The sequence below is a fragment of the Hyalella azteca genome, unplaced genomic scaffold (assembly GCF_000764305.2).
Source record: "Hyalella azteca isolate HAZT.00-mixed unplaced genomic scaffold, Hazt_2.0.2 contig5918, whole genome shotgun sequence".
Lineage (NCBI taxonomy): Eukaryota > Metazoa > Arthropoda > Malacostraca > Amphipoda > Hyalellidae > Hyalella > Hyalella azteca.
In genome coordinates, this window is record NW_025936095.1 from 328,167 (window position 1) to 353,843 (window position 25,677).

At 41.3% G+C, this 25,677-nt stretch overlaps 2 protein-coding genes across 2 annotated transcripts in view; one reads left to right on the forward strand and one right to left on the reverse strand.

The window, feature by feature from the left end:
* Window positions 1-1,312, reverse strand: part of LOC108670051 — a 7,212-nt gene extending 5,900 nt beyond the window's left edge. The window contains exon 1 of the mRNA XM_018157501.2: window positions 1,201-1,312. Within this exon, the coding sequence (XP_018012990.1) occupies window positions 1,201-1,246 (46 nt within the window). The 5' untranslated portion in view covers window positions 1,247-1,312. The remainder of the gene's footprint in view (window positions 1-1,200) is intronic.
* A 20,034-nt stretch (window positions 1,313-21,346) lies between these two features.
* On the forward strand, window positions 21,347-25,205 carry LOC108670046 (glucoside xylosyltransferase 2-like). The gene is made up of 7 exons (XM_018157496.2): window positions 21,347-21,488; window positions 21,936-21,995; window positions 22,505-22,601; window positions 22,926-23,022; window positions 23,457-23,696; window positions 24,179-24,349; window positions 25,200-25,205. The coding sequence occupies exons 1-7, from the start codon at window positions 21,347-21,349 to the stop codon at window positions 25,203-25,205; spliced, it is 813 nt and encodes a 270-aa protein (XP_018012985.2).
* Window positions 25,206-25,677: the final 472 nt, after the last annotated feature.

Consider the following 25,677-nt stretch of genomic DNA (forward strand, 5'->3'; position numbering starts at 1 on the left):
TTCATGTCCTTAATAAAGTCCGAAATATTCACTGCCTTCACTGCTTCTCGGAGTTTATCATAGTCGCCTTTCGCAAAATTTAAACGCTCACGCTTCCGAAGCGTCTTTTCTGTACAGCACTTAAGTCTGAAAAACAATGATTGGTGATGGCTTTTGCCCATCGGAGCCTCGTGACGAAGCTCATCCAACATTGATTCATCACTGGTAAACACCAGGTCTAGAATATTGGGAGTCTGTTTACTTCTATAATGGGTTGGTTTGGTAACGTGCTGGACTAGGAAGGAGTCTCTTACTGACTTTGGGAAAAGTATTGGGCGTTGGAAAACTCGCATACATGCAGGCAAAATAGCACATGCAGAGAGTGTTGCAATTCACAACCAGAAAAGCGAGTGTGTGTGGCGGGCCAGTAAGTCCTGAGGCTGACGTGTTGGCAAGTGAGTGTGTGGCGGGCCAGTAAGTCACGAATCTGATATGTTGAAGCGTGCGACCTATCGACCATCTCCCCTCGACCCTCTCCACGTCCAGTAAGGGTCATGCCCTGATTGCTGCTGCCGTAATTATGCCCGCAATCACTTTACGTGGCTGCGCTCACTGAGTGTTCAAGCTTCTAGGTCGTCGTTCAGATCCTTAGAGATAATCACGACGTCAAAAATTTATTCTGATCCTCTTAACATTTGGAAATCAATAGTACTGATATCTGGAGACCGAGTATCGTAGCCAGACGAGTAACGATAAAACGGCCAGGTTGCGGCAGAAGTGATCGTTACTGAACGCTTCAGTGTGCCAGTGTGATGTCACGCGGGGATAATATTTATCGTCACTGCTAACGTCAATGCCGATAACCACGCCAGCAGCACTAAAGCCGCTGGCCTTCAACAGAAACGATTTATTTTATAAGCTTAACTGAGCCACCTAGAAACAGGGTTTTAGTTATTATGCGGCAATCGAACATTATACAAATCGAAGTTCTGGCCTGCATAATACTCTGAACCTCTGGGCCACAATGCGTGAATTGCAATTTTATTACAATGCGTGACAAAAGGATAACTATTTTAGGATAATTACTACTTATATCTTCAAATAATTTTAAAATGGATTCATAATTTTCAATTATTTCTTATATAACTTCAGCCAGGAGTTTGAAAACTTGCAGGCATCTTTAGGTTCATGCGAGCAGCGAGCTGGTACACAGCGGCTTACCTGAAGATGTCGCGATGATGATGAATGCGAGAGCAATGACGAACATTTTTGTGGCGGTTTTGCATACAAAAATTTATATGTTCTTATTTTCAAGCTTCCTTGATATAAAAAATGCAACTATAACTCAAACTATAGCCTGTAGATGAACTGGACAGAGGAACATTTTTTATTGCAGTAACTGACATAATTTTTTTTAAAAAAGTCAATACCAATTGAAATTTTCATAGCGCCAATGGAACTAATTAACACCAAATATTTTATTGTGTGCTAGAGCTTTAAAACATAGCAAATATGTCTGATAAATCTACAAAAACTTTTTCCAAAAAATTTTCAGTAGAATATATCGTAATTGATTGTTCTTCAATATAATATTGCCGTAAATAGGCCTTATAATATATATAATACAAGTTTCAATTGCCCGAATATTACTCTAAGTAAAAATTTAGTTTGACTAAGATGAAAAATCTGCTATGTCTTAATTTAGGGGTTTTTGGTGATCACCTAGGGGCGGAATGAAAATTATTTAAAATTCATAATCCGAGTTTGCGTACAGTACTTGTCCTTATACTCTGGGCACCCGCGTCGGGTTGTGGCTGTTATTTTCTTAACAGCTGTGGAATAGTGAATGATCTAAAGTCGAATAATGAATGATCTAAACTCGTGTCAAATAATTTCGCCTGGTATATCGAGAAAAGTAATTTATTCATCAGCTTAAAAGAGTGCCCAAGCTGGCGGACAAGAGGGCGGGGAATTCAGGAGCTCAATCCTTATAAGTGGCGACCTTGCGCTCCTGACATGAGTCACATTACCGCCATCAAATCCTGATCGATGAACTCCCATCAAACTACAGCACCTGTGCAGAGCTGCACGGCCAGCACCTGACGGTTAACTGTGAACTTTGTGCGGTCCTCAAGTGAGAAGATCCCACACGCCGCATGTGTGGGTGACTCATCGAGAACGCAACATTTTCTTAGGAATTTTCAGTTCTCTTAGAACAAATTATTCATTTAGAATTTAATTGCAAGATATCTGCATGAAAAATATATTTGATAACTATGATATGTTGCAAGATCGTTGTGCTGTATGAAATAAGGCACATAATTGTCAAGTTAGCAAAACAATAGATGACCATTTTGTAAAGTTAGCAATTTGAGCATACCTTTGACAAAATTAAAATATTCATGACAAATCACAACTGCAGAGAAGGTGCCGCTTCTAGAGAAATGATTATTTGTTTCACAAAATTACCCAATTTACGTCACGACAAAATCTTCGACCATAACAAAATGTGCTTCAGTTGCTTGAGGCCCCCATACCTCATAAATGAATATCAAAAGTATTATGTTAGTCACCGGTGTTACAATTAGATACTATATATAGTTAATATGATATAGAATAGAGGTGTCGGCAATGAAGAAATAGGCCCATGGCCTGTTGCCGACTCCTGTGCTTTGAGTTAATGTGAAAGTTACACAATTATCTAGCGCTTTGATTTTAAATTTCTCAGTTAAGCCTAATATAATATTATTCAATATCTGTTAATTCTATCGCAATTGCTGGCTGTGTTCAAGCGTTGTTCGCCGAGCGAAAACTGCGAGGTGCCGACGACTTGGGCGCCGGAACCGGACTGAGCTCCAGTGGCGCCGGGGACCAGCATGTCCATTGTCTTCGATCAAATTGGTCGTTCATGGGGCATGAGGCCATTGTAAGTATTTTTTTCGGAACACAGATGTGTTAATGAATTCATCGTTTATCTTATTACGGGCAAATGCGGCGCATAGTGACACGTTTAATAATATGGCATGCAATTTAATCACGTAATATGAACTCGAGTTATGACAGTGATTGAATTGACAGTGAATACAGTGAATTATGACTACATGGCGAGTCACGCTATGGCGAAGGAAAACTTCGTTAATGAAACAAACTTTGTTTACCGCAACAAGAATACAGTTTCCTAAAAAAATGTGACGTCGTTCGTCACTCGTCAGATTCAATGCACGAAGCATTCCCATACATATCTATTCTTGCTCAAAATCATTCATTACTACGGCGTGCACTCAACGAGTGCGTGGTAAATATCGCAAAGATCAACAACATCATTCTTCAAGCGATGCAGTGAGTCTCCAAGCGGTCTCTTCGTCATCGTCATCGTACAGGAGCTCGAGCGAGCAGGGCACAGATTCTCGATCCCGCCCAGTGTTACCCGTTAATATGTTGCTATAGCTTATATAAATGCCTAACGTATTTGTGTATTTCTCTATTGTCTATTACTGTGTGAATGATTCACGAATTGGTGATGCCAAGTTCATGTTATTGAGTGAAGATTAAAGTTGTTATGAGAGTAACGCTACGGCAAGACATCATGAACACCGATTCAAAAACTGCTTTATCAATTTGAGTGAAGGAGGCGATTTTTCTTCTGGTGGTTGGGATTTTGAGATAAATGTTACAGTGGCCGTCCCTCTTTATTAATTATTTGATGTAAATATTACGTAGGTTGGAGTGAAGAACTTTAAGTTTCTGTTATTTATTGATGGTTGAAGAAGGATGACGCCATTAACACCCACAGAGTTGTTGGTCGTTGCAAGCTTTTTGCAACTTTTTTTTTGGTCGTTTACTGATACAGAGTTATTGGTCGTTAGAATAAACATGACATGAACACAATAGAGTAACAATTTCAAAAGAATATAGATAACACAATTAGTAATTCAGTTATGATAATTACACTGAAAAGTTTTATAAATTACAGGAATTGAAATCTTGTGAAGAACTCAGCAGCTTATCCCAGCAGATGTCCCACGGCGGCAGACAGTAAATGACTCGTAGCTAAAGCGCGATTGACTAATGGTTACCCACGAGGCATTCTAAACAAAATTCACAGTATTTGATGGCACGATTTAAACATAAAAGTATTTTCGACATTTATTAAACTTTTCATTATTCAGAAATTACACGAATATTATTCGTGCTTGAGAATCGATGATTTACCGACTGAATATTTTATAATTATTTAATAATAAAATTGATTAAATCAGAAATAAGTAGGAGAGTTCAAGGTTATGCTCTATAACTGACGTCGATGAATGTACACGCGTACGTTCGCCATGTGATACGACGGAACGAAAGGACAGTCGACTCCATGGCTGAAGTAATACAAGGTTGACCCACGCACAGCTGCGCCTTGCGGAAGTCATTTGTTATTCCACCTGTGACGTCACCTTGGCCCATGTGACGTCAATTTGTGAATTTGTAACGCCTGTTTTGCTTAAAATAAGACTAGTTTCAGTAAATAAAATTTTTTGGCCATATTAATGAGGTCAATTTTTTATGGTTGAACTAATACAAGGTTTTCCCACGTGCAGCTGCACCTTGCGGATGTCATTTGTTATTCCAACAGTTGCGTCACATTGGCTCTTGTGACGTCACCTTGTGACGTTTAACTGATCTGTAATACCGGTTTTGCTTATAATAAGACTTGTTGCACAAGTAAATAATTTCTTTTGTAACTTTGATGAGGTAAAATTTTTGAAATGCTCTCGAAGATGACATAAAAACCGTGTTGATATTCACTATTTTCATTTTGGGCACACAGTGACGTCACTCCAGAGATGCGCAGAACGGCGAAAAATCTTCATCGCAAATCTTCAGCCTTATAAAGTTTAACCATGGTCGATTCTACCGTGCACATATAGAATGGTCAATTTAGCCTGTGATAAGCAAACCTACGCACATACTGTTCAAGACGCCTATTTTTAACATGATACTTCTGCATATTATACCCACTTCTGAGCACTTAAGTCACATCATCGATGTAAAGAAGAAATTGTAGCAGATTCTCGATCAAATTAAGCAATCTATAACTAACTCTACTCAATGATAATGATGAATAACGCAGAAGAGTACAATTACTGACTACAGTCAGTACAATTAATTTGATTTATTAATTAATTAATAAATCAATTAATTAATTAATTAATTAATTAATTAATAAATCAATTAATTAATTTGATCGAGAATCTGATATTTCTCCCCTCCTGCGTGGCGACGCCACCATGGAGGCCATAGCCATCTCCACTCCGCTCAATGACTCCCCTCTCTGTATTATCAATATATACATCCCACCAGCCACCTCCTGCCCCCCGGGATCCTCCCCGGACCTCTCTGACATTGTCAGTATCCCGGACAATTGTCTGATAGTGGGCGACTTCAACGCCCATCACCCCTCCTGCTTCTCCCACACCGAGGACCAGAGAGCAGCAACGAGAGGGATCACCATCGACGACTTCATCTCTGGCTCCCCCTTAGCCTTCCTCAACGAGGATTCGCCGACCCGCCTCCCCTCCCACGGTCCGCCCTCCTCTCCTGACCTGGCCATCATCACTGGGCAGCTACTACTCAGCACCTCATGGGCTCCTCAAGTCGCCCTAAATTCCGACCATTTGCCCATCCTGCTTCATCTACCTCCAGCCGTGGAGTCCCCGGCCCCCCGGTCTGCCCGCTCTTATACTAGCTTTAAGAAAGCGGACTGGCATGCCTACACGGCAGCAGTTGAAGCAGCGCTTGAGGCAGTCCCTCCCCCCACCTCGTGCGGTGAGTCGACCCTCAGGGGTGTCCTGGCGGCTGCTGCCAAGCAGCACATCTCTGCGGGCTTCCGAAAGGAGTTCTCCCCTGCAGTCAGCCCTGGCACCCGGTTGTTCATGGAGCAACGGGATAACATCAGGACGCACAACCCTAACGACCCCCGGCTCCCCGAACTCAACCTAGAAATAACCACTTCAATACAAGCCCATGCCAGGAATACCTGGCGGACACATCTCGCCTCGTGCAACAGGCGAACTCACCAGTCAAAACACTGGAACCTTCTCCGCTCACTATCCGGAAAACTTAGCCGCCCTCCACCCAACCAGCCAATCCAATTTGGTCAGACCCCCTCTCGTCGCAGCGCAAGATCTCCACCGCCTTCTGCAAACTATTCACCTCCATCGCTCCGCACTCCCAAAACCCATCCACCCGCCGCCTTATGCGTCGAATTTGGGCTGAGCACCCCCTGGACAGGGACTTCGCTCCTTTCACCCCTAACATGGTGAAACTCACCATCAGAGCTGCTAACAATTCTTCCGCTCGGGGTCCGGATGGCCTCACGGTTCTCCACCTCAAACACCTTGGCCCACGTGGCCTCCAGTTCCTTACCCACATCTTTAATATCTCTTTCGCCACGGCCTCCATTCCATCTATATGGAAAAACTCAATAATTATCCCGTTACTAAAACCAGGTAAACCTAGTAACCAGGGCTCCTCATACCAGCCCATCTCCCTCCTTTGTCCAGCGGTCAAGATCCTGGAACGCCTTCTACTCCCATACATCTCTGGTTCTCTCGTCACGGTTTCCTCGCAACATGGCTTCAAACCAGGACACTCGACAGTCACCGCCCTCCTCCCACTCGCACACCGGATTGCGACGGGTTTCAATTCACGCCGTCCCCCAGCACGTACAGTAGCAGCTGCGGTCGACCAATCGAAAGCTTTCGATAGTGTCAACCACCCTCTTCTCCTTAGCATGATCGCTGCCTCAGACCTACATCATAATCTGGTCCGCTGGCAGTACTGTTACCTTAGAGGAAGGATGGCTTCCTGCTTCTATCTGAGAACAAGGTCCCCCTTCAGAACAATCCATTCTGGAGTCCCCCAAGGGTCGGTCATCTCACCAGCCATATTCAACTTCTTCATCTCGGACATACCTGTTCCGACCTCTAACATCGCCTCATATGCAGATGACCTTACTATTTTTGTGTCGTCCCCGAGACTCGACGCCGCGGAGGCTGACCTCTCTGAGTTCCTCCGGGGCGTCTCAGACTGGTCGACCGCCAAGAAACTGGCCGTGGCTCCGGGCAAATCCTCAGTCACGCTCTTCACCCCCTACACTCACCAATCCCGTCTTCACCCCTCTGCAACAATCTGCAATGGCATCATCCCACTTGGACAAAACCCCCAAAATCTTAGGGGTCACTTGGGATACCCATTTTACGTTCTCTCCTCATGTCAGAGCCATAGCCACCAAAGCAATAGGCTCTTTACGCATCTTAGAAGCCCTGGCCGGCACCAACTGGGGCTTCTCCAAGGAAGACATCATTGCCACATACCGGACAATTACTCGCCCAATCCTCAATTATGCTGCCCCCATCTGGTACCCAGTCGCCTCACGCACCGCAATTGCAAGCCTCCAAATCATCCAAAACTCAGCTTTGAGACTAGCCACCGGCTGCCTCAAGATGGCCCCAATCGCTGAATGCTGAATTTAGAATCGAGTCAACTCTAAGTAAGATTGCATCTCGTGAATATCAAGGCCCTGATTGAGAACCGAGAGGCTTCGAACAGGCTCGGCTCTTCCCTATGCGTTTCTTCACAAATTAGAATAGACTTTACTCCACTCGCAAATGAGATGGCAATTTGGATTTTTCCATGCTTACCCAGCTATTTATTTATAAGCGGCGACCAGTAACAAAAAATATGTGAACTTTGTATTAAAAGAGTTTTAATGAGAGGAAATTTCAAGAAGCTTTGAATATTATTGATCATCAAGTCAGCGACTTTCATACTTTTTTCGAGATGTAAACGGGTTGTAATTTTTATTCTCAATTGAATGGTATACTCGGCATTCCTTGATCAGCCTCCTTGTTGAAAATATTCTTTCTCGAAAAATAGTTGTGATCGAACCTGCTGATACGCGGAGGGAAAATCCCGCATACTAGCTGCTCAAATGGAGGCGTTGTGGAAGGTATGAGGGGAAAGAGACGTCGTAAATTACTTGACTGTCAGTTCACGACGGGTGGCACGGTAAAGGCGAACTCAATGAGGGGCGAAGAATAATACGTGGCCAGTGTTCGGCCTAGTCCAATTAGTTTTAGCCGACCGTTGGCCATTCCTCGGCCCCCTGAAAGCGACCAGTTGCCGCGAGAAAGGGGCTGGCTAGGATATCATAGTACAAAGAGTACAAGCTCGAGGGTAGCGACTGGCCGAGCTTCGGGCAGAGCAAGGATTTTACACGATGGTCGCGAAAACCTCGCTCTCAGACTTCGCTCGGTTCTCAGTCAGGGCCTTAAGAGAGCTTAATAGACTTACTTGGCAACGGTGCAGGTTCCATTGAACCCCATCACCCGTAACGGTCCCAGTTCATCATATGAATCTTCGCGACTATTGGAAGTGTGGACTATTTACTTGTAAACTGTCAGTGACAGGATCCGTATATTTACCTGTTTGACATTGTAATATTTCGTGGCTAGCGTCTGAACTACTCTGGAGATGTCAAAGTATGCCTTGTAAGTTAAATTGAGCGCTAACGACAATTTATGTATCATAACGACAATTGCTGTTGGGTGTGGATCTTCAGTGTGATTGAATAGAACGATTATTAGAATTTATTATATTGAAATAATTATTATTTCTTGCAATAAATGTTGATATACTGAGGCCTTACCATAACCTTTGGTTTCAGTGTTTATTCATGATTGGTTTCATAACTTGCACCATGACCTCTTGCAGCCAGGCTGGGTGTTTAGATTCTCTCGCCAACGCGATGTATATTAGACTTCCGATCATGGTCAGTACATGCTAGTGGTTCCCCGCTACAACGTTGTTGTTGTTGATGTTCCCCGAGCCCCGGTCGCGCCAGAAAGCCCGCGCCGCGCAAGAAAGCCGCCACCCGAGCCGGCTCGGACCATAGCTGCGCGATGGATGTTATGCCTGCCCTGAGCCTGGGCGCTGCCAGCTCCGGGCACTCAAGCAGAAGATGCCTGACGGTGTGGGGGAGTGAATGACATTGGGGGCACAGGTTCGTTTGAGTGCTGTCCAGGCGGTGTTTGTAAGAGTTTAGTGAGGGATGGTGACTGCAGCGGAGTCTGCAGAGGTGCACCCTGCCTGCACGGCTCAACTGATGTTCTGTATGGCTGATGTCTGGTGGAATGTCTTCAATGATGCTGTTGATTGGTAGATTTAAGAGTGCGTTCCGGGTTATGTGTGTGAGTGTATGTGTTTAATGAAGTTGGCTGGGTCTGTGGGCGGGGGTTTGGAATTAATTATTGTGAGATAGTAGCTGTATGAAGTGTTGGCAATTTGTTTAGGTTGAGGGGGTAGTAGGTACTGAAAATGATGGCAGAGACTGAATGGGTTGTGGAGTGCTGATGCAAGGAAGTGGGACGTACTAGGACTGAAGCAGGACGTACTAACGAGTGATTAATGCTTCAAAAATATTTGAATAGTTTTGTCTCCTTCAGTGAGCTTTAAACAATTTGATTGTAAAGACCGTTGCACTTGTAGACATTGAACAGGATAATAATGAATATTTTGATTGCTTGTGGGAGCGTTTCTTTGATTTCGAATTGTCTGGAGACGATAGATCATTGTTCTTCAAGCTTACGAAATAATGATTTCTCCAACAATAGAAATTTTCAGCTTTGGGCATATGTCTGCTTGAGCGGCTATAAAAGTAGCTGTTGCAGATATGCTTTTTTGTTGACATTTCCAAGCATCACTACGGCTGACAGCTTCATTATTGAAGATTGCATATGAACTTTCGTAGTTTACGGGAGCCTCTGATGACTGGGCCAATGTGGTATATAACTTATAAGAACGTTCTCGCTGCCCTTGATGTCGTGTCGGTGTGGACCCCATTGGTGAGCAACTTATATGATTTCATATTACTATCACATATTTGGTTGTCAATCTAGGAATTTAGAGTGCAGTTGATAATTTGAAAGCTTGAAACGAATTTTATTTTAGAGCTCAACACTTCCAATGCAAAAACAAAACATTTGTTGACTTGTGAAGTGTGATCGGGTAGCTGCTTGATTGTAAGTTACTGCAATCAAGCTACTGCAGTATCTTGACTTTGTTAATATCAACACACACTTCTCTATTGTGGTGTTTTCCTTAAACTATGACGTATTGAATTTTTAAAAATTCAATTGTGAAGGAAAATTTTCTAGTTTTTTATTCGAGTATTCTTTAAGATGTAATTAAATGGTGTGATTTTCACCATCACTTCCTTGAGAACACAGCAATTGTAACTTAAGATGCAAGTTTGCGGCATTCGACAATAAAAGAAGATTTCAGCTTGATGCACATGCTCTGCATCAGTTGTTATTTGATCGGCTTATGCACGTATATCTCAGGTCCTAATCTATAATTCATCGCGCCAACTGGATTATGTCTGGGTAAGTTTGTGGAACGGAAGATTGTGCCTTTACATAGAGAATCAATTTGAGTTACTTGTTAGGCCTGGTTGTCGGCGTCGAATGGCTCACAAGTTTAACGTGTTATATGACAAGACTTCAAGGCCTCGTTGAAGTAAATGTATTCCTAGGATTCAGTTACTTAGTCAGTTAGTGCCGAATAATGAAGTATCTTTATGTTAGTTACTGCCTACTGGAGTCGAGAATCATCATTAGGTATTTCTTCTTTGTTTCTTTTTAGCTGTAATTTTTAACGGATTGATTATGGAAATTGCAATCAAAAGCAATCTTTCAGGAAATTTCAATCTTTCAATCCACGTTGGACGCAGAATTTTGAGGCCTTTGCAGAACAAATTGCTCGATAGAATCTCAAGGTGACAAAAGTTATGTGACATGATACAGCAATTAATTTAATTATTCATCTTAAAAACAACGTGTTTCAATCCGATGTTCTTATGGATGAAATAGATAAAATTTCCGTGACCTGCATTACCTCGAATAATTTATTTTCAGGTAGAGATTGGAATTTTTTTTTTTGAAAGCGATTTTCGCTCTAATTTTATAATAACGCTATGTAAAACTGTCTACTAGTTGCAACCTTAGTCTATGTATAAAAATTGCGCCTCTGATGGGCTTTCCTCTGGTCTTAAAAACTAAGAGAATAGTACTAGGCTGCATATATATAGCGTCCAGAGATTCAAATGCTCCCTCCCTTCCTCCCAGTGTACGGCGGTAAGGGAGTACGGGGGAAAGTGAGTACAAGCCGCGGTTTAGCTGTGTCACTGGTCACATGGCGAACGTGCCTGTTGCGCGGGCTCAAAACTGGATTGTGCACTATGCCGGTTCAACTATATTTATGCATTTTGTGCTGAAACCGTTCAGTGAAAAGACTTTAGTGAAGTCAGTGAAAGAGAATGCGAATAAAGAGTGGAAGTAATTAAGAACTGTTTCCCTGTTTTTTCTTATGAAGAAACGAGGGTAATCATGTGAGAAGGCACAGCGTTGCACGTACGCTTGGCTTTCGGTTGGGCCTAAATTTCATGAGCAGGCTCTGTCACCTTTGTTTTGCCCCACCGTCTTCCTTTATCATATCCCTCCTCTCTACCTGCCTGTCGCGTCGAGCCCTTGATTCCCCCAGCCCACCTCCGTCTTCTCCTCGCCAGCCATTGCTGTTGCCTCAGCTGTTCCGCAAGTGTCGAAATTTTCGAGGGAACTTTTCTATACTCAATTCCACTCAGTATTGAAGTTTCTCTCCGTCCTTATCTCCGTTTAAGAGCTCTAATCTGGGTATTTGTAATGGTAGGAAAGAAAATAAAATAGGTTGTCGAAAAGCTCTCTACAGCCTCTAGAAAAAACTGAAACCAAATCAGACCAGCTAGAGATGAAAGTTTGCAAGTAATGCAAAGAGATCTCTCTGAGCGAAGTTCAGACGGTTACCTGTGAACGTTGCGAAGACCTCATTTGTATCAGCTGTTCAAAGTTTAGCTCAAACGAGTAATAATTTCTCCATGAAACTAAATTACATCATTGGTTTTGTCGTAACTGCAAAAAAACTCTTGGTGCTCGAAAAAGCGAGGAGTCAGTGATAGAGCACAGTATAGAATCAAAATCGTTGAATGAAGTAGTAAACTCCTTGAGTGAGATAGTGCGCTCGCTGAGTGAAAAATTGAGCTCGCTATACAATGAGCTGACTGCAGTGAAAGCTCAGCTGAAAAATAAAGAAAAAGTGGAAGTAAAGAACATGAGAGCTGATTTATCTGGAGACGCGCAGCGAAAGCGCCCGTGAATTACCTGATAGAGAATGTAGGAAGTGACACCTTGTGTGGTTTGGTATTCCCGAAAGTACCGCATCTCGGCATCTGATACGAAGGACCGAGTGTTGGCTGCTACTGGATTTGCTGGAGACTGTTGCAGCAAGGCAGTCAGCACACCGGTTGATATTACATCGCGCAAGAGGCTTCGCTCGAAAGATGCTGCTGCTAACACCTGCAGACCTCTGTTGATGATCCTGCAGGAACTTGTAGAATTTGGTGAAAAGATCTTGCTCAGGTTTGGAGCGTGTTGAAGGCAGTGAGAAAACTTGGAGAATATACTGAGCACAAGTCCGTTTCTGTAAAGAAAGATTCCACCCCTTTAGAGAGGGCGGATTTTCGCAAGAAATGGCAGAAGAGAATCGGGCGGAAAGGCACGAAAAATCAGGTCAATCAATTCCAAGCTCTCAAGACAACACCGGCCGCTCATAGTCAGTCAGAGGAGCTGGGGGACAAGTAATGAATAGGAATGATGCCCGTAGATCTAGGCCTGTAAATAATGTGGAAGTAACCGCATACATCAAAGTGAAAGTGCACAAAGTTTTAAAATGTTTTTATATGAACTCGGATTCCGTTTTAACCAAAAAAGTGAACTGTTAACTGTGATCGTGAACGAGTGTATAGTCATTATTTGCAATACAGAAACACTCCCCAAAAATGTTGGGGGGAAAGTGTCCCTGTTGAATTTCAGTTGTCTGTGGCTCTCCGACTAGAGTACGATTGTTTTCATAACTTAAATGAAGAGTAGTGCAGTAGAGGTGTAGCTCTGTGAGTTAGAACCTCCTATGGGCCCAACAAGTTAAGTTATCTGCAGAGCATCAATTAGCTAGAGAATCAGTGTGGTGCGAACTTTCTCTAAAAGACAAGGATGTCGCGTTTATAAAATAAATATTAACGCGAAGGAACAGGAAACAGAAACTTCTCGCCAGCCTCGAGGATTTTTCCGCGAGTTGGAAACAGAACCTACGCCGCCCAACATTCAAACTGAACGTGCTCTGCAGCTCGAGAACGCTGCAGCTCTTTTGTGCTCTTATTTCGCGATGGAATTTTGTTATTAGCATAAACAATCATTTAAATTGTTCCTAAACTATTGAATTTGACATCCAGTAGGAGCGAGAACATTTATTTGTGAGATTAGCTGAACTGTGTTGTGTCGAATCGAAAAGCTTGTGGGAGACTGTGGCAGCCATTTGCAAAGGCGATTCCCAGCTTTCTGAGCCTGGTAGAATTCTAGTGTTAAAGTAGTGCCTGATTGTTCTGTACTATGAGATTATCATTTACTAATTAATTATCAGTTAATTAGCCAACAATTTATGCCTCATTCGTCATACTAGCCTGACATGTTCTTCCCTTAGTTGAGTTGGAGCCTGCTTGATCAGATCATCAATTAGTTATGAGTGCCTGAGGTAGATTTGTGCAGCTGCTATTAATAATTTCAAAATGGTTTATTTAACCGATTTGGGTTTAATTAACTCGTCATTTAATTTAGCCACGTTTAATGACCTTGCCATTTCACTTAGCTTTGACATACTGTTGAAATTAGAGAGGTTGAATCTCTTTGTTTGAATGATAAACCATTCAAGTGGTAAGAGTGCCAATGAAGCACATAATGTAGTAGATCAAATCTATTAAGTACCAGTTGGATGGATCCAGTATGAATGTCTAGCGTGTCTAAATTTTTTAATTAAGAGATCATTCAGCACAATCAAAGGATACCTGTTACTTTGTCTATAATATGTCAATCTTCTGCGCAGGACGCAGGTATCGAAAAATAAAGAAAAGAATGTTTCAAACTCAGTAGTAAACTCAATTTTTTGCAACCCCAGAGCAACGTGAGTAATCCGTGTTTAACTAGGGCGTCTTTTCATTGCTAGATGTAATACAGTGGTCAGTATAATACTCGATATTACCAGCATTAAAAATATCTTAAGAAGATGATTTGCTTTAGAGCTCGGTATGTTTTGAATTAGCCTGAGCTGGTAGTTATCATGGTGTTTACCATTTTTTGTCCATTAGATTTCACCTTATTATGCTAACATGAGCATAGAGAATCGACATGTTTAATGTTGTCAAGACTTGTCTTACACGTCTTCGTGTCTTTGATTTTCAAGCGATAAGAACTTTTGAGTCAAGCTGTGGAATGCTCACATTTCTTATATTTGAGTGGCGATGAAAATTCTAACTTGTATTTAAATTGATTCCTGTTGTGAGCTAAACAGCAAACCATGTCCTTTGAACTTTATAATAATAAATTTAATATTTGATTTCATTTCTATTTGCACTATCTCTAATTACATTCTGATCGTGCAGGATTTGCGGTGGTTAAGAAGTAAACATTCAACGAGAAATATCAAGTTTTCCTTGGACCTTACTGAATTTAACACGCCGTCAACTGCCTAGACCGCCTTTATATCTTAGAGACCCGGGCTAGGCAGTACAATGGATAGCCTCCATTTACGGTGGTTAAGAAGTAAACATTCAACGAAAAATATCAAGTTTTCCTTGGACCTTACTGAATTTAACACGCCGTCAACTGCCTAGACCGCCTTTATATCTTAGAGACCCGGGCTAGGCAGTACAAAGGATAGCCTCCTCATAGGGGTCCTTTATAGTACACCTAACAGCTCCTTTGATAATGAAAAAAGTACTAAACAGCCTTTTAACGATAATGAAAAAGTACTTAACAGCCTTTTACTGGGCAAATGAATCCTCTTCCAGAGATGGGAATCACCCAGCATCCCTGTTCTTGGAGTCTGTGTGAGACTTGTAGTGACTCGCACTAGTATTTCTCATGAAAGTCATAGTTAATTTTATTAAACCTTCAAACTCGTGATTATTGACCTCTGTAACAATATCTTGCTTAATCATCTTGATCTCGATTACGTATTTCGGATTTAATCAATTTCATTTTAAACCATTGTAAAAGTGTACAGTTAGTTAATCATAAATTTTGAGCACGAATGACATTCGTGTAATTGCTGAATGATGAAGTTTAGTAAATGTCGATATTATTTTATGTTAAATCACACCAGAAAATATTTTGAAATTTCTAAGAATGCCAGTGTAGAACCATTTGCCAATCGCGCATTAGTTAGTCATTTTCTAGACGACGCCGTGGGGTAAACATCAGCTAAGGGGTAAGCTGCTAAGTTCTTCACTAGAATTCAATTCTTTTAATGCAATAAAATATTTCAGGTAACTGTAATAACTAAATTGTGTTTGTATTCTTTTGATATTGTTACTCTAGGAGCTAAGATGTTCATATCATGTTTGCATTCTAATGACCAACCGTCCGCAGGTATTGGTCGTGCAGTCATTCTTCATCCCATGAATAAACACACAAAACCTTCGTATTCGTTACTCCATCCTACTTGATACATATTGTGCCTTTACTGGTGGTTACTATCAATTGGAAGAGGGACGTCGAAATCTTATTCATTTCCAACCTTTTAAGAAAACCAAAACCCTCTTCCTAAAGACTCGTGTTTAATCCAGAACATCACAAAGCAAACCAATTTTAGGGGTAAAAAGCTCCCAAATATTCTAGAATCTAGATCTAGCGTTTACTAGTGAAGGATCAATGTTAGATGTGCTTCGCCACGAAGCTCCGTTGGGCAAAAGCCACATCCAATCATTGTTTTTCAGTATTTTAAGTGTTATGCAGAAAAGACGCTTCGGAAGCGTGAACGTTTGTAAATTGCAAAAGGCGACTATGATAAATTCCGTGAAGCAGTGAATGCGGCGAACATCTCGGACTGTATCAAGGACATGAGTGAGGCCTATTCATGGTCATATTTCAAAGACAATTAAGGTGATGTCTGCAGTTGATGCCTGTGTACCTAAAACTACGCTTGGAGGAGTCAAAAAGTCCCAGTGGATGAACTGTACAGTTATAGCTCAGATTATTATAGCTCAGATTATCGATCACTTGACTGCTCACCATCTCATATCAGATTGTCAACATGGTTTTATCGCCGTTAGATCCTGCACCACTAACTTATTATCTACGTTGAACGATTGTACTCGCCTGCTGGACGAAAGGGAGCCAGTGGATGCATTGTACCTCGATTTTGCCAAAGCATTTGGCAGTGTTTCGCATGAGCGGCTGTTGCATAAAGTGAAGTCTTTGGAAATTGAGGTAAACGTACTCCAATGGATCAGAGATTTTCTAGTAGGTAGACGACAACGTGTCAGTATTAACGGAACCGTGTCAGACTGGGCATCAGTGCGCAGTGGCGTGCCACAAGGAGGCGTTCTTGGGCCTATTTTGTTCGTTGCTTTTATAAACGATTTGCCAGAAGCAGTCTCCAGCGTGTGCTCTATGAATGCCGACGACACAAAAGTTTATAATACAGTGAAGGATGCGTAAAATAAAGCGCAATTACAAGATGACCTTGACAGTTTAGTTAACTGGGCTGATACGTGGCAGATGCGGTTTAATGCTGACATATGTAAAGTACTTTACCTCGGGAAGAACAATGAACAGCAAGATTCGAGTATGAGAAGACATGGTTACAATGAGAGAGTAATGAATGAAAAGTCTAGTGTGGGAAAAGATTTGGAAGTTCCTGCTGACAACAAAGAGTTAAATTTCTAAGCATGTTGAAACGCAAGCTAATAAATCCAACAAACTTCTTGGACTGATCAGACGCTTTTACGAGTTCCTAGATGCAGAAGCGATGGAGCAGTTGTTTGGGGTGGATAGCTAGAGGTCAGCATAGCCCAAGTCCACAGTGCGATTCATATACCTTCCCGAGCGTAACGCAGCCGGGCACCTTCACGGCTTTTGACACAAAGCGCCCACCACAACAGCGCAGTTCAGTCACAGGTCGGAGCGCATCCAGGCCGGAGCACAACTGGCCGGAGCGCAGCAGGCCCTACCGCAACAGCTACTCCTAACGTAACCTATCCTAACCTAACCTAAACTGCGCCACCTGTTGCGGTTGGGCCTGTTGCGCTTCGGCCAGTTGGGCTCCGGCGCTGTGAAGCAGTGGCTGTGTTGTGCAAAGCGGATTTACTGTTAGCAGGAGTTATCCATAGCTCATTGATCTGAGGCTATGTGTAGATATTGCACGCTGATGGTTGGCGTTGGGCCCAGGGCCTGTTTACGAGTCAATTTTGTTACCCACGGCTGCGCTCCCGTTGTTTGTTGCTGTCGTGCGCCCATAATTAGAGTTAGGAAACGCCGTGTGACCACCGAGACTTTAAAAAGACAAAAATTTAATAGAAAGTGTTCAAAGACGTGCAACAAGGATAATTCCAGGCTTGGAGGGCAAGTCCTATGATGATAATTAAAGATTATGAAGCTTCCAAGCCGCTTTTATCGACGTCTGCGTGAGGATCTCATTGAAGTATTGTAAGGTTCAAGTAAGGACGACTCCGATTAGATCCGGAAATTAAACCAAAACTGCCACCGATCCTCAACAAGGGAGAAATGAAAGCATAATAAAAAAATACTTATTGAACAAAAGAGGCTAATTGAATACTGACAAGAAGAATGGTTGAAAAGGTCCTAGTAACTAAAGCTAATTCAGAACGACTTAAACTGAGCATGAGATAGTTGATACAGCAAGGATGGTACACACCACACAGCGACAATGGAGCCTGCATTGATGGTGCACAACACGATGGGGCACTGGTCTGATCTGATGGTGCACAGCAATGACTACTGAACTCGGGTTGAGACTCGACTGGTGCAAGTACTGAAGTTTGGGAAATACCGTTGAGGTCGGCTTTAATAGCCGTTTTATAGCTAGCCGGGCAAAGAGTCGGTCCTGCCGAACAATGATGGTCAGCAAGACTATAACTAACAATAGTATACTATGGAGCAATTTCCTTAAACACAACACACGAATGTATACAAAGAATTCAAATACTATGTTCAAAACTCGAACATTAAAGTAGAGGTACACAGTAGGTACGCTCCGACCAAGTGGCAGCAATCGAATGAGAAGAAGAACTTCAACTAGTCCACACGCTCAAACTTATCGTCAGTCTTGCATGAACCCAAAGGTCTCGCCCGTCCGTCTTTTGACTCTTTTCCAGGGTTGTCAAACCTCAAACTCCGCCCACCCGTCGTGCAAGACGTCAAACTTTGAGCGTCCATACGCTCCGTCTTGACGTCAAACCTGGCATGACATGCTAGACTGACGATAAGTTTGAGCGTGTGGACGGGGCTTAAACGGGCTTCAGGCAGGTAATGCGCTAAAAAATTATGCCACGTCAGCGTATGGCATGGTTGCCAACCCTACCCGCAGCTGTAGAACATACGACACAAAAACAAATTACAAACTGAAATCCTAAAGAAATGGTGAATTTCCCTTACAAGTATGCAAGTATACTCATGGTTTATACAAGGTCCCAGATGAATTAATAGAATTTGATACAAGAACCAACACCAGAGCCACAACTATTAACTAAAGAAACTGCGTTGCAGCTCAACTACGCGACAAGATTTCTTTTCGCTTCGAATCACCGACATGTGGAACAGCCTCCCCGATCACATCGTTGACGCTCCGAGTATGAACGCTTTCAAGAACAGACTAGATAAAGCTATAGAAAAATATATGCGCAGACTTGAAATGCCTAGCACCATATCGAATCCGGTGGAAGTCTTGTAGCTATTTCAAACTATCGTCAGTCTTGAAAAGATCCGGTTAGAGGACATGCTTTTAGATCTTCTGTGAACAAGTCATGAAAAATACAGTAATCGGCGACAGGCCACAATATCAGGGCAGAGATTAACGAAACTTCGCTAAGTCCACGTAACTTTTCGTACTTACGTTCAAAAAGTTACGTATTGCGTAAGTCAGTCAAAATTTGGCATTAACAAAACTGTCTCACGCAAGACTCATCTGAAAAGGTATTATCGAAACCATCCAACTAACTGACCAATCAGAGGCTTCAAATTTGCCATTCCTAGCTCCTGTCGACTCTGTATGCAGTGTGCGTGGATGAAAGCAGGTTGTATTGTGTCAGCGTCATCTGCGTTGACTGATTAGGGAGCATATGGAGAAATGAGTGAGACGTTGTCTAAATAGCAGTGACAACGCCTTGATTGTAATTTTTTGCAATCAAGGCAAAAAATTACAATCTCCCGCCAATAGGCGGCGCGGAGAAGAAGCGGGAATAGATGAGATGAACTAGTGATAGGTTCACATTTTTCCCATTCAAAATTTGAGGACTTTTTAGAGAGCTACCTAGAATTTAGAACATTTTGTGAGTTGGAGTTCAACTATCAGCTGAGAAAGAAAGGAATTTGTGTACGTAGCTAGAAAAATGGTTGGCTTGTCAAACTCCACTTAGTTTTGAATCAAAAGTCATGAAGATATTATTTTAGTGAATGATCATAAAACTCTTAGATACGAATATCAAGATTTGCTTGCAAATTATAGCACAAAAGGAAAAGAAATTAGCTGGCATAACTTACCTAATTGAAATTTTTTTCTCAAAAAGCACCGTTTAGCACGATCACATATTATGCCTATGTTGAATTATTGACAAAATTCTATCACAATTCACCGTGTTGCAAGTAAATCAATAGTTTTATTTTGCTTCGGCACACTCAAAACGTCTACGTAACTCCACTTACGACACCTCCGAGCAGGCGTAGAGCTACGTACGGCTTCTTGTACGTAGCTTCCCGCCCAAATGTTTTGATAATACCGACGCTAGAGTTACGTCTTCATATATCAGCACTTACGCCATACGTAAGTCGCTACGTGTACTTAGCGATGTTTTGATAATCCGGCCCCTGCAGGCCTACTCTTCAGCGCCGACATCACTATGTTATGTTATTTATATTATGTTATATTATGTTATGTTATGTATAATCAAGGTCTTTGTAAGCACACACCTGCAGCGTAATGTGCACAAGTGTTGTCTATTCTATAGGTTGATCAAGTGGTTTACTGTACACCAGTAGTGTAATGATTCTCTCGGGAGAAACGTGTATTCTCTCGGTAACGGACACGTTATGAATTTTATAAAGTTGACCGAACACCAGAAAAAATTAGTGAACATAGGGATTGATGCAGAAGTGTGCCTAAAATTGTGAATTATCAAGTCGAACGTTTATTGAGTTTCATAGACATCTAATTACTATTGTAACATTAATCGCAACGATGATATTGTAAAGTGTAGACTAAACTATCCACACATCATGTAAATTTCTCGTCTTCACGTAATATACTACGTTGTCGTATTTGAACCAGTAGGCCTCAAGAGGCGACTGCTTCTAATATAAGCTATTTTTTTGTACATTTTTGATCCTAAATTGTATTTCCAAGAATCCATAAATCGAATGAATATTTTCGCATGTTTTTTGGGGTGTTTTTCTGAAGACAGGAGAATTTTAAATAATATTTGTGGGTAATCGGCAGTTTCTTCCGCGTAACACCAGAAAAATATGGATCATTATGAAATATCCGGTAATTGAAAAACAAGGGAAGTGGGGCGGCAATTAATGAAAATTGTATACCTTTGTTTCCGCGCAGTCGCACAGTAAATCCAATTTTTGTTTGAATAAATGAACAAGAGGAAATTTCCATCGAACTTCGATGGGATGTTGAAATGGAATACCTACTATGTCGGTTTGACAGTTTTTTATATTAATACAACTCACGTGAAAAATTAGCAGCAGAATTTTGAATAATAGTATCTATGGAACTAAATTCTTCGATCATAGGATTATTTTCACGATTCCGACTGTTGAAAAGTGTTTTCTAACTCGAGGCAACAGCTGTGACCATCTGGTTAAACTCCCGAAGTGCGTGCATTCTTTCATGGTGACTAAATTCCCGGCTATTAATATTGAGATATTGAATCATAAAATAAAATTTTACGTAAATTTCGTACTATTTTAAGTGCAAAGGCTAGCTCATTTCATATTCCCAGTTCAAAAGTAGTCTCTACGAGGCTCCAACTACTATTAATTCAGTATCACGATTACACAACTTTTTTCTAATGTTTATTACTTCACTGAAATGAGTTTCCTTTTTGGATTTTTACAAAAATTCTCAGATTTCATCCATGAAGGAATTAAAAATTGCCAATCTTGTCCTATGTTTCAAGGTTGAAGTCGCAGCGCAAGTTATTGAAGGTATCATGAGGGTTGCGAAGGATATATTACGATCGGTGCAGCAGGGACTGAGCAGCCGGCGAGCAGAAGCGCTGCTACGGCTGGTGGTTGCCGCGTCCGCGCTCCTGCTGCTCACGGTTTATCTCCAGCGTCCGCTATACGCATCAGGTCTGCAGAGTATTGACTTCATATAATGTTTTATGTGTGACCATGCCAATGTAAGTTTGTCCTGGCATAATGTGGCGGTCTAGCACTGATTTTAAATTTGTGTTGTTGCTGTTGCAAACCGCAGAATGCGTCAGGCAATAATTACAAACTATGAAATATTTATTTGTAGTAAATCATTGTGTAACAATTCATGAGTCGAAGTAAAACTCAAGCGGAACATGTGTCTCGTTTTGATTAGCATTATGTATATAAAATTATTCATATTATTATGAGCACGTTTCATACGCACGTTTGTATAGTTTCAGTGCCGCAAGTTCATAGACTTTCGTGCAGCAGTTCTGTCAGCCAATGTGGATTTTGACTTTTTGTAAAGTCAGCTACATTTTTCGATTAACAAAAACAATGCTATACGATTAAACAATTTAGTATATTATATTCTTCCTTCAGAATCAAGCAAAGACCTGGAAATATTGGACGAGTTAAAGATTATGCTCGTGGTGTGCAGCAGTGAGTATTGAACGCTGGAAAAATATTAAACATAGGAAATTAATATCCACTCGTGCAGCCAAATCTATTCTCGCTATACGGAAATTTAAGTTGATTGTTGCAATTTTATCTGTAATTAATATTCTCATACCGTATTACTGTGGTTATCTTATTAATCAATTTTTGTTTCCAAACGATCCATGGTTATAATTACAGAGATTGTCGCAAAATTGGGAAGATAATTCATGCAGGGTGGCCCAGTGGTTACAGTTCAGAGTACCAAGATTGGCGCAGAGAGGCGCGGGTTCGATCCCAGCTCTGTGCGCCAGTTTCTGGTCAGAATCGGTAAGGAGGCCGGGCGGTTAAGCACAGCAGAATTGTAGCGGTGAGTTGCGCGTTCGAAACCGCAACAAGCTGTAAATATTCTGAGATGTTAAGAATATGCGACAGGTCTACGGACTATAAACGCTAAAACCGCTATTATTATTTTATTATTATTATGTGAATTGCAAATGAAGTATTTTCAACAGGCGACTCAAAGACTCTAGTGGACTCAACTGACAGGCAGGTACAGCAAGCTAAAGTGTCTATCAAAGCGGCAATTTTTCTGTCACGCCGGCGTATTAGGTGAGATCATGTAATGAGTTATTTTAATCTATTTCTTTGTAGCAGTCATTTACGTAGTATTCAATGTGCAATCATGACCTATGATATTCGATAAACCACACAGTGAAGCACATTATTATACGAACATGGAATATTTTTCCAAACCCATATCAGCTTAAAAAGCAGGAATTAAATTCTTTCGATCTCCACTGTTTCTTTTGAACGAATGAAACCATGATGAAAGCTAACCCTTAATAAAACTAAGATTATCAAAATCTGGAGTAAAATACTTGATGGGTTGCAATAATGGCGTAAGGCCTTGACTAATGGAAGAATGGTCCTCAGTTTCTATATCGTGAGCGACTCTCAAGCCATCTTCAACGAGCTCGTATTCTCCACTAAGGTCTGGCCAACGGCCTACAGAGAGAGAAGCTCGTTTCAGGTGACAATTCTTTGATTAATTCCGCATTAAAACTAACTGTAATGATATTATTATATCTAGGAGTGTATTTGGCAATGGTATACCTGCAATTGCCATTATATTATGTGTAAAATAATTCGTAATTATTCAGAGTGTAATTTCAATTCACTTCAGGTTCTATGTTGAATAATATCTTTTATGTTGTTTTTATAGAAGAATAAAATAATTTCTGGTAGTTGAAGGAATGTCCTGCGCTCTCCAAAGCTGAGAGAAAATATTGAGGCTAGAGATAAATATATTTTCCGTTTCTCTCCATCTGTTCACCGCTATACAGCAATAGGAAGGCCCCATGTTGGACGGAAGTTGATAAAAACGCTAATATTATATCTCTACTACAAACATGTAAGAGAAGCTCCAACTGATAAGTTACATCCACCATGTTCGAACACTTGCAGTTCGTGGCCTCGTGGTACCCGCCGGGGCACGAGGACATGAGAGGCCTCTTCCGCCCCTGCTCGTCTCAGCGACTCTTCCTGCTGCGCCTGCTGCCGGAGGAGTCCGCCGTCCTCTACATGGACAGCGATGTCATCTTCCTGCGCCCGCCTGAAGAACTCTGGCAAATTTTCAGCGAGTTCGGCGAACGCCAGTTTGCCGCCGCGGCTCTTGACAAACGAGATTATAATTATATACCGGAGGTGAAAGAACTTTGTATAGAAAGCATGTTGCATATTTTCTATTGCTAGCTGTAAGCATCAGTATGATATTTCAGAAAGTCAGTCAATTTTGAAAATTAAGCTTTTAACTATGCTCACTTGCATAGATGGGTATTACTGTACATGGTTTCGAATAATCTCATTCAAGAATGACTGTGAAATTTAACTTTCACAATGTTTATTTAGGTCAAGTTTATTTCAATTTGCAAAGCTCTCTTCTAATATAAACGGCTGAATACATAAATATTTTTAATACTCTTGCTGCTTTTAACATATCTAAGCAAATGAAATAATGATATACTTATATGTGGTTGGAATTCCATCTTTTCTCCACGAGTGTAACAACTTGAAAAACAAATGTTTGCTGAATTTATGACTTACTTTGCAACCGCAATGAGTGTAGAGGGGTTTCTCATCGGGATATACATCAAGCTGACCGGCTGAATAGCTTCTTATTTTTGCAGGAGGTTCGGATGACAGATATGGGGTTTAACGCAGGTTTGCTTCTGATGAATTTAACCCGCATGAGGCAGTTCCCGGGAGGCTGGGAGGACCAAGTGCTCAACATTACGGTTACATACAGCGATTATTTAAAATTTGGTGATCAAGATATACTCAACATCTTTTTCGCCAAGGTGAGTCGACGTCTCATGACACAAGACAGCTTAACACGCTAAACACGCTCGATTTAAATTTCAATAAAAGTATCGCTAATTTACCTGGATTTTTTTATTAGACGTAAATTGGCGATTTAATAAAACAGACTCCGTGAATAATGATGCTTTTATCACTAGGTGTTGAAAACCACAACGGTCGCTCAAGCAACGTGTTTTACAAGCAGTGAGAAGTGTTGATTGTTTCAATCATTGTTGTGAGCCACTGCTTAGCTCAGCGGTTAGTCCCACTAGCATTGAGCGCAGTATTAGCGGCCCCATATTTGAGGAGCAAGAACCTTTGAAAACTATTAATTTCTTATAGCGTCGCGGCTGGGCTACGCCTATTCGCCGTCAAAGGTGGTGATTGCAGCATGGCCTTGGTTTGATTTCCATTAACGAAGTTTGGGTATGTTGTACTTGGGAGAATTTCAAGGTCTTACTGTAGTAATAAATTCATCAAGCCAACGAAAAGAAAAAATTAGTATTAGCGGAGTTAATTGGTGAGTCACATTAGGGAAAAAGAAAATAGGGTTAGTAAACTGATATCTATTACTATTAGTCGCATTCGATCCTGCAAAAAACGGTGATATTGCTAATCTCGATAATTTACATTCGATGCAAGGGAAAGAGACTTATCCTATAGACAATCAAATCCGAATAAGTAAAAATGGTTAAAATTATTTTCAACGTTTCAAGAAAATTTATTGCTAGATAGGCCTGTTGACACATACACTGTGTTAGTTCCATGGTCACTCCTCGACCATTATCCATACCACTGCCTTTTTATTGCCCTACCTCGAAAATTTGATTTTCTGCACTGGTTTCACAGGACTAGCATTTTTGAGCGTGAAGGTCACAATTAATAGGCTGCCGCCACCAAGTTTCATTATAAATTCCACTCGAAAATGTTATTACTTCTTTCTAGATATATGATTAATACAAGCCTCTTTTCCTATACCATGCTGCAAATTTCCGGAGATAAAGTGATTTCTAATCGACATAGCATGGAATATTCATGTTCTAACGAACGAAGACTTATAGCTACGGGTGGCGTGATCACTGTTAGCGTCTCTCATTGACTGCGGGTTTCTATCTCGTGATTTTTCATTACAGTTCAAGGCTCATTTCTACCCACTTGGATATGCGAGTGGATGGCGCGACCTTTTTACTGTGAAATAAAAAATCTTCGTGCCTGTCCTAAACTGATGAATGAAGGCTCGAAGACCGTCCATGGCAGCGGGGGGAGCTTCTATACTGATGGAAAATTCATAGTGAGTTGAAATCTGTTTTAAACATAAAATAAATCT